This window comes from Chroicocephalus ridibundus, chromosome 4 (assembly GCF_963924245.1).
Source record: "Chroicocephalus ridibundus chromosome 4, bChrRid1.1, whole genome shotgun sequence".
Taxonomy (NCBI): Eukaryota; Metazoa; Chordata; class Aves; order Charadriiformes; family Laridae; genus Chroicocephalus; species Chroicocephalus ridibundus.
Genome location: NC_086287.1, coordinates 53198001 through 53207067, shown reverse-complemented (window position 1 = coordinate 53207067; position 9067 = coordinate 53198001). Strand labels below are relative to the sequence as shown.

The window sequence follows — 9067 nt, the reverse complement described above, 5'->3', positions numbered from 1 at the left end:
CCTCCGCGGGTGTGGTAGGGGGGACCCGGGGCTGGGGGGATCCTGGCACCCCGCTCCCCTCTGTCCCGAGGAGGGTGGGGGGGGTCTCCCCTTTGCTCCCGCAGGTTTCCTCTCGCCCAGCTCCGCGCTGCTCAGCCGAGGGCTCCGGGCAGGCTCCGCATCCCCCTCCCTCCTTCCCAAATATTTACTTATATATTTTAATATCTTTTGTTGTTATTATTATACACCCCGCACACAGCTTTCTGCTGTCCCCCCGCTTCCTCTCCTTCCCCGGGCAATACGCTAACGCCATCGCTGCTGTCCATCCCATTAATTTGTGCAATGACTTCATACGCTCCGCTCCATAATGTATATTTTTAAACCGAGCAGGTTCTTTTAATGTATATTCTCGTGTCATTTCGGTGGCTGTTATTTCTCTCTTGATTGTCCCCCCGGTACAGCAGCGGCCTGTTTTTTCCTCCCCCTGTTGTGTGTTTTTATTATTTTCCCCCTGGCTTAGATGTGTCAATCACTCTCTCCCTGCCATTGGTTGGAGAGTTTGCGTCAAAAAGTTGCCAGAGAGGCGCTTTCTCAGCAAAGCTCCCCGAGAGAGGTAGAGACCTCAGCTCCAACGCACCCTGCCACTATTATTAAAAATAAAATCACTTTGACCAGCTCCGGCACCGGCCAGCTCTGTATGTACCGAGCCCAGACCCCGAGCATCCCTGCATCCCTCTCCTGCACCGTCCCCTCCCCTTTGTCCCCCATTTATTCTCCTTTTTCAAACATTTTTTCTCTCTCCCTCTCTCTCTCTCCCCCCCTCCCACCCCCCCACCTCGCCCCCCCCTTCCGATGTGGTGGGCATGTGCATGCGGCGAGCTCTCTCTAACCTCCCGCTTTGTGTTTTCTCTCCCAGCTCAAGCCGACCCCTGAATTTTGGCGAGGATCCGGGAGCCGGTTTCACCCCTCGCCCCCCATCCCTGCCCGCGGCTCCGGCGAGGCTCGCAGGTAAGTCCGACCCTCTCGCTTCATCCTTCTTTTTTTTTGGAGGGGGGAGGCATTGCTCAGCGGGCAGAAATACAGAGGGAGGAGGGGGAAATTAACATTAAAATTATGATTATTATTATTTTCGGCCGCCCGGAGGAGATGCGGGGCTGCCCGGGGGAGGCCGGGCCGGGCCGGGCGGAGGAGGAAGGCGGCCCCGGGGCCGGGGGACTCGGCCCCCGGTGGGGACCAGGAGCTGCTGGATGAAAAGGCGAAGGGCCAAAGCCGAGGAGCGGGGAGGCGATTCCCACCTTGGCCGGGATGTCTCCTGTGGGGTCGGGCGCGGAGCCGGCTCGCTTGTCCGCCGGCAGGCGCGGTTCTGCACCCCGATTTCGTTGGGAATATGATTATTTATTTTTTTCCTTTGGTCTTTAGTTATTCCCTGGCCCCAAGGTGGACTTTTAAAATTAGAAATAACCAGGAAGAAATTTCTCCCCTCTCTCGGCTCCCGCCTGAGACCTGCTCCCCCTTCCTCCTCCTCCTCCTCCTCTTCGCGATGCGTAAAGAAAAGTAATTTTGCAAAAGGTTTTTTTTGAGCACTCCCGGAGACCCGGGCTGGAAATAGCAGGGAGAAAAAAACCTTCAAAGCGTTTTGGGGCTGGAGCTCCATGGCTCGGCGCGGGTGAAATGGATGGCGAGAACGGCATTCAGGTCGGAGAGGGGCTGGAGCTGTTTTCCACCTCCTTTTTTAATTTATTTTTTAGCCGTGGGAAAACGTTTCGCCAAGGCAGCGGTCGGGTATAACGCGCACTGCTCCGCGTCCCGGCCTCTCTCCTCGAATCGCACCGCGGTGACAAAGAGAAAGTCGGGGAAAGTCCTTGTGCACCGGCACAAGTTTCTTTAGAGCTAAAAAAAAACAAACCAAAACAAAACAAAAAAACAACCCTCCTTCGCTGCAGGGATTTATTTAGATTTCGGCTTCTCCGAGAAGTTGAGCTTTATTATTATTTTTTTTTCCGGAAAAGATGCAACTCCAGTTTAAAAAAAAAAAAAGAGGGAAAAAAAAAAAGGGAGTTAAAAAATGCGAGCCGGTGGCAGTGGGGAGGCAGAGGTGGGTCAAACGGCTCGGCGGCGGAGGTCGCTGCCCGCCGAGCCCGGCTCCGTCGCTCCCGGTCGGCCCTTTCGTTTGCCCGCACCGGAGCGGAGCCGGCGGCCGCGGAGCTGCGCGCAGGTTCGGGGGGCGAAGCGCGGGGGTGGGGGGGCTGCGCGGTGCCAGGTCCATCCCCGCCACCTTCGCACCAGTGGAAAAATTCCCGTATTGGGAAACATCAACCCAAACCCTCTCTCCTCCAGGGGGTGAAAATTAGAATATTAAAATTGTATTAGAATAAAAAAAAATAATTAAGAAATGCGGTGGAGTCCGGTGCGGGCAGAGAACCGAGCTCTCGTTTGCAAAACAAAACAAAACAAATTCCTTTTTCTATCTTGGCACCTTTCCCCGCTGCGCGGGAGCCCGTCCGCGCTGCTCCGCGGCCCGGCGAAGCCCCCTCACACCCCCCCAGGCAGAGCCGCAGACTGCGCGCCCGGCCGCGGATCGCTGCCTTGCATTAATCATCCCGGGCGATCAGCGGAGCTGGGGCCGGTGGCCCGTAATTAGGGAGCGTGTGCCGCCCGGATTATCTCGTTAGTTTATCAAGAAAACATTTATTATAATTAATTCTCGGACGGGGTAATTATTATTGAGCGAGGGCAGAGCAACTGGTAGCCGGGCTCTTTGCGGAGCGGGGTGGGGGTTGGGGAGGGGGAAAGGTGACAGATTGCGGAGCGGAGCCGTTGCTCCGCGGGCTGCGGGGCAGCCCCGGGATGCGCGGCCGCGGGCGAGCGGCTCCGCGGGCGGCCGCGCTGGGCTGGCGCCTCGTCGGGATGCCGCCGAGTTTAACAGAGCGGAGGTTTGGGGTTGTTTTTTGCTTTTTTGTTGGGTTGGGGTTTTTTTTGAGTTTTTGTTTGTTTGCTTGCTCCTTTTTAAGCGTGCAGCAAACCCATTTTTACTCTCCCGCGCATTCTGCGCTGGCGAATAAATTGGCGGCTGAAGTCTCGCCCGGACACCGGCTCCCCCCTCGGCAAAGCTGCCCCTCTCCAGCCTCCCCCCCCCGCCCGGGTGTGTGTGTTAAAAGCGGGGCCCGACCCTGCGCTCCTCGCGCTAGGTGCGCATTTTGAGGGCGGCAAAGCACTTCCACCGGTGGGGAAAAGGGGAAACTCCGCACCGCGGATAAACTGGCACCGACGTGGCCGGGCGGGGGGTGCACAGGGGCCGGGGGGTCCGGCAGAACCCTTCGTGGAGGCGGCTCCGCTCCCGTGCGCGCTTGTTACCCGAAACACCGAGTTTTGAGCTATTGTGGAAGAAAAGTTGCGCTGGAGTTCGTTTTTCCAACGGCCGGTGGGAATGGACGGAAGGGCGAGATTTTGCACAAAAAAACCCCAAACAAACAAAAAAGATATTTTCTAGGTGGAAAAGAGTCTTAACCCTTTGAAGAACCCCGGGCTGGCCCCTCGTCGGCCATTTTTTGGCGGAGGGTGTGTTTGGGTTCCCCCCCGCCTCCCCTCGCCTCCCGCTGCCAAGCGCCCGGCCCCACCGGGGCAGCGAGCGGAGCCCCCGGGGGAGCCGGGGCCGGGGGAGCCGCTCGCCCACTCGCTCGCCCACCCGCCGGGGCCGTCCCGGGGCCGCTCCCCACCGAGGTGTTTGTTTAGCTTCAGCTCCGTCATCAAGAGTTTCTTGAAAGCCTAATAAATCTGTTACTTGCCTCCAAATCTAATTACCCGCCGTACTAATTAGGTGCAAATGGCCGGTGGAAATTACTGCAGACGTGGAGTGATGGCGGTAGAGCAGAAAAGTTTGTCTCTTCCCGAGCGGGCATTTGAGCTCTGAAATGCAGCAACGTCGGGGGAGGGGGGTGGGAAGGGGAAAGAGAGGGGGTGGGAAGGTTTGAATGTTGCCCAAACCTGGGATAATTAAAGTCCTTGCAAGAGACTAGGGGAGAGATAGGTTTCTTGAATTGTTTCTTTGTTTTTCACCCTTGGGCTTTGTTATCTGCATTATTTATTTAGCCGAGGGGTTCTTTGTGTCTGCCAATGGCCCCAATCAAGTTTTGCTTGAGACAATTAGCCGGTGCCCGGCCGGGAATCCTATGCAAATGCCCCGGGCTGCCGTACAATGCGGGCAGTTGAAGGCATGGGGGGGTTTTGTTCGGGCAGTAATTACTGGCTGGGATGTTCCCCCCCAACCCCCCCCTTCCCCTCCCCTTCTCTCCTCGCCCCTTTTTTGGGAGAGATGCGTTTATCTAGTCAGTCTCTCCCCGCTCCCAAATCCGGCTGGGGTCCGGCTTTACGAGCTGGAGGATTTGACGGGGGAAGGCAGCGGGGATAAAAGCTGAAGGGGGGGCAGCGGCCTGACCCCCCTCCCCCCTTCCCTCCCTCCTCTGTCTCCTCCACAGGCACCTGGCGGCCCCCCCCGCCCGACGGCACCCCCAGGCACCGCCCGGGGCAGGCAGGGCGCTCGGGCGGCTCCCCCTCGCCCGGATTTCGGCCAACTCTCCTCCCCGCCACAACTTTAGCATGATGTCTTATCTTAAGCAACCACCTTACGCAGTCAATGGCCTGAGTCTCACAACCTCGGGCATGGATTTGTTGCATCCGTCCGTCGGTTATCCCGGTAAGCCACGTTTTTCTTCCCTTTCCCCCTCCCCGCGCTCTCTCTCCCCCCACTTTTCGCCCCACGGAGGCGAAGCCGCCGGGCTCTCGGAGACTTTTGGAGGTACAACGTGCCCAGGGACCGTGATGGTGGGGGGGCGTGGGCCCCCCCCCTTTCTTCCCTTCCTCCTCACCCTCAACTTTTTATCCGGGGAAGGGTCTGCAAAGACCTTCTAGAACATACTTTACCCTTTAAAAAGTACATTCTACCTTTTAAAGTACATCATTCCTGCTGGAGGCTGAGGGGCAGATGCTCCAGGCCCATCCAGGGGAGATGGGGAGGGGGTGGGATTGCTGATGGCGGCTGAGAATTGGGGTGCGGGTCGCCCAGGAGAGGAGAAGGGAATGGGGGTGCCCCCCTGGGGTTGGGGATGGAGGGGACACAGGGGATTTGAGGGGCTGCTGAATGACAGTCAGGGCCTCTGTCTCCTTTCGCAGCCACCCCCCGAAAGCAGCGGCGGGAGCGCACGACCTTCACCCGGGCACAGCTGGATGTGCTGGAGGCCCTTTTTGCCAAGACCCGATACCCCGACATCTTCATGCGGGAGGAGGTGGCGCTGAAAATCAACCTGCCCGAGTCCAGAGTGCAGGTAGGAAGCGGGGGTGGGGGGGCGGAGATCCCCTGCCTGTCCCCCACCTCAGTCCTAGCTGGGGCTGGTTTTAGGGGATGGGGTTGGCCCTGGAGCGAAATAAAGTCCCTGTGGGGTGAAGGAGGCTCATGGATGGGTGAGGGTGCAGGGGGGGGTGGAGCGGCAATTTGCCTCCCCAGGGTTAGAGCTTGCCCTCTTCTTCCTCCCTGTGCACTGGCGGGGTTGGTGCAGCTCCCAGATCCCGGCTCCTGAGCCGCCCGCAGCCCTCCCCAGCCCCCTCGGCCTCTCTGAGCCGGGGAGGGCTCCCCAGCATCCCCAGGCTCTGCATTGTGCCGTGCCCTGGGTGCCAAATCCCAGCCCGTCCTGCAGGCGTTTGGGGTCCCTGTGGAAGCTGTAAAGGATCCCGCCCCCCCTTCCCCAGGGATCCCCGCATCCCTGGAGCAAGGCCAGACTGGGATCCCCTTTCACACTAGTACAGGCTGGGGGCTTCCCTCTCCCTTTGAAGGGACTTTGATAAGCGAGAAGAGACTGGCGGAGGGGACGCCTCTCCTGGGGCTGGGCTGTGTCTCCTCCACAAGCAGCCTGCAGGAACCCAATCCAGACAGCATTTTGGAGGTGCTGCTGGCAGGAGGGTGGGCCTGGGGGGCCTGTGCTGCTCCCCCAGCACGGATCCAGGACACCCCTGCTCCTGGCACAGGACATCTCCAAAACCGTCCCCCCCGCTTTCCTCCCTGCCAGGCTTCCCAAAGCTGCCTGGTGCTGTGCCCCAGCGGAGCGTGGCCACCAGGGACCGGGATCGCCCCCCTTGAAACCTCCCCAGCACCCCCTCCTCCCCAGAGCCAGCCCCCTTGGTCCCCACTAAAAGCGGGGGAGATGGGCCTGGCTGGTGGGGAGAGCAGAGGGTCTATTTGGCTGGTAAATGAGACATCTTTACCCCCCTCCTCCCCAACCCCTGCCTCTGTTTCCCTAATTGTTCCCTCCCTTTCTGATGCTCTATTGTTTCTAATTAAGGGCTTGACTTCAATAGGCCTTAAATGATGATTCCTGGGGGTCTCCGGCTGGCAAACAGCAAATAGGGAGTGCACCCCTGCGTTTTCCCCCCAAAAGTGACCTTATTAAGCAGTTTGATTTGCCCATTTCCACTTGTTATTACTGCTAATGATCTCAGGGAGGGGGAGCCCCGGAGCTTTTCTTTGCAGCAGCCTGCAACCCTCCGCTCGCCGGGGAGCGCTTTGAGTGCCCCCTCCCCAGCGAAGTCCCCACCACCACCGGCTCTTTTCCCCGCCTTGGGTTTGCTCGTGCATCCCTAACCCCAGGATTTTTTTTTCCTCTCTCCCTCCCCGGCTCTCCGTCTCCAGGTATGGTTTAAAAACCGCCGAGCCAAGTGCCGGCAGCAGCAGCAGCAGCAGCAGAACGGGGGCCAGAACAAGGTGCGGCCAGCAAAAAAGAAGAATTCGCCAGCCCGGGAAGTGAGTTCGGAGAGTGGGACCAGCGGGCAGTTCACTCCCCCCTCCAGCACCTCCGTCCCCACCATTTCCAGCAGCAGCGCCCCTGTCTCCATCTGGAGCCCAGCGTCCATCTCCCCGCTCTCCGACCCCTTGTCCACCTCTTCCTCCTGCATGCAGAGATCCTACCCCATGACCTACACCCAGGCATCAGGCTACAGCCAAGGATACGCTGGCTCGACCTCCTATTTCGGAGGGATGGACTGTGGATCTTACTTGACCCCTATGCACCACCAGCTTCCCGGCCCAGGGGCCACCCTGAGTCCCATGGGTGCCAACGCGGTCACCAGCCACCTCAACCAGTCTCCGGCCTCCCTCTCCACCCAGGGTTATGGAGCCTCCAGTTTGGGCTTTAACTCCACCACCGATTGCTTGGATTATAAAGACCAAACCGCCTCCTGGAAGTTAAACTTCAATGCTGACTGCTTGGATTATAAGGACCAGACGTCATCATGGAAGTTCCAGGTTTTGTGAAGAACCTTTGTGGTAACGAGAGAAACCGCGATGAGAAGGAACAGGCTGGTGCGTAACGCTCCAGTTTTAGTCAGGTCTTGGTTAAATTAAAGAGAAAAATAACTCAACGGACAAAACAAACGAACAAAAAAAATAAAAAACCGACAGCGACAAGAGGGGGAGGACAGTGTTGGTGTGATCCCGTTCGGACTCATCTCCTGCTCAGACGCTCTGGAAAAGGAATAATAAAAGAGGAAAAAATGGAGGAGGAAGGCCTTAAACGGACAGATCATCTAGTGAGCAGAAAACAGACAGACCCATCTGTGTTCTTTCTAGTTTTAGGCAATTGTTGGGTTTCTTTGTTTGGAAGAGGTGGGAGATCGTCCCACCCTACAGGCCAGTTTTAAAAAAAAAAAAAAAAAAAGTCCAAAAAAAAAAAAACAAGTCTAGGTTTTTATTTCTTTTTTTTGTGTGTGCGTGGAAAGATCCTTCACCCAGAGGTTTCCAATGTGTTAGCCAACCCTCGGTTAAAATATTCGGAATGGACAGCATCTCTCTCTTTTTCTCCCTCTTTTTCTCCCTCCCTCCCTCTTTCTTTCTCTCTCTCTCGAGCTCATCCAACTGTTTGACGCCCAGCTTGCTCAAGTTGGCACCCGGAGAACTCGGTTCAGGGCTGTGTGGGTTGTGTGACTGATTGTCCTAGCTGCACTACTTTATTTAAAGATTAAGAAAAAAAAAAAAAAAAAGATAATGTTCATAAGGAGTCAATATGTAGTTTTTAAGAGACAATCAGTGTGTGTCTTATATAAATGGTACATCTGTGGTTTTTAATCTGTGCTAGACTTCAAAACTGTGATCTCCTGTATTGTATGCAACTACGAACTCTGCACCAGCGGGAGTTCGGCTGTGATTTAAATAGGTTATAATTATAAGTGAAATTCAGAGCAACTGAGTTACCTATTATCACCTTTTAAAAAATAATAATAAAAAAATATATATTGAAAAAAAAGAAAAAAGAAAAACACAAAAAAACACAATCGCCTTTCACCCGAGGTGAGCTGCACTGAAACTTTTTACAATAAACTGTCTCTGAATGAAAGAGAAAAGACCGAATAAACCCCACCTGAGGACATGAAACTCCTCTGGAGCTCACTTACTGCCGGCCACGCTGGCGATAACCCTCAAATCCAACAGGACTTTGGGCAGTTGCTCTGACCTGGATGAATTTAAACCGAGAAATTCGTTGTCGTTTATGCTTGCAGATGTTAACTGAAAAAAAAAAAAAAGAAAAAAAAAAAGATATATATGCATAAACCTTTTTTTTTTTTTTTCCTGGATTTGGCAGATATGTATAATTATATTAAAATGGTTCTAGCACACTTGATGGTTGTCTTCCATTTTAATCGCATCCAGCGAGTGACGGCGCGGGGCGATGCCGTCTGCCGCAGGGGTTTCCCGGCTGGAGCCAGGCGCGGGACCAGGAAGGTCCGGCTGCTTCTGCAGCGCCGAGACAAAGGGGGGTTTGCCGGCGGCTCCCCGAGGTGAAGGAAGGAAAGCGAAGGGGGGATTATTTTATTTGGTTTTTATTTTTATTTTTTAAAGCAAAAGAACCCTCGCTCATTACAAACAGAGCTTGGCTAATGTGACCTCCCCACCTCTAAGCTTTCCTAAATCTCGTTGTGGGGAGGGACGGAAGCCTTGGCTCTGTGCCCTTCCGGGAGGTGCCGGTCCCCAGTGGCTTTTGGGGAGATCCCTAAACTTTCCAGGCTGATCCAGGGAGGAAAAAGGGGGACCTGGGAACCATCAGGC

The 9067-nt window shown here is 55.6% G+C and overlaps 1 protein-coding gene across 1 annotated transcript; it reads left to right on the top strand.

Annotated features, from left to right (window-relative positions):
* The first annotated feature begins 582 nt into the window (after nt 1–582).
* OTX2 (orthodenticle homeobox 2) lies at nt 583–8637 on the top strand. Its single transcript, XM_063332318.1, has 5 exons — nt 583–674; nt 896–987; nt 4455–4672; nt 5149–5300; nt 6659–8637. Exons 3-5 carry the CDS (start codon nt 4576–4578, stop codon nt 7277–7279), a joined length of 870 nt encoding a protein of 289 aa, XP_063188388.1. The 5' UTR covers nt 583–674; nt 896–987; nt 4455–4575; the 3' UTR covers nt 7280–8637.
* The last annotated feature ends 430 nt before the right edge of the window (nt 8638–9067 follow it).

What these genes read in the sequence shown, in the direction of transcription:
- OTX2 (XM_063332318.1), top strand. Translation starts at nt 4,576, where the DNA reads ATGATGTCTTATCTTAAGCAACCACCTTACGCAGTCAATGGCCTGAGT. An exon ending in TCCGTCCGTCGGTTATCCCG is followed by an intron (nt 4,673 to 5,148) that starts GTAAGCCACGTT and finishes CTCCTTTCGCAG; the next exon opens with CCACCCCCCGAAAGCAGCGG. An exon ending in TGCCCGAGTCCAGAGTGCAG is followed by an intron (nt 5,301 to 6,658) that starts GTAGGAAGCGGG and finishes CTCCGTCTCCAG; the next exon opens with GTATGGTTTAAAAACCGCCG.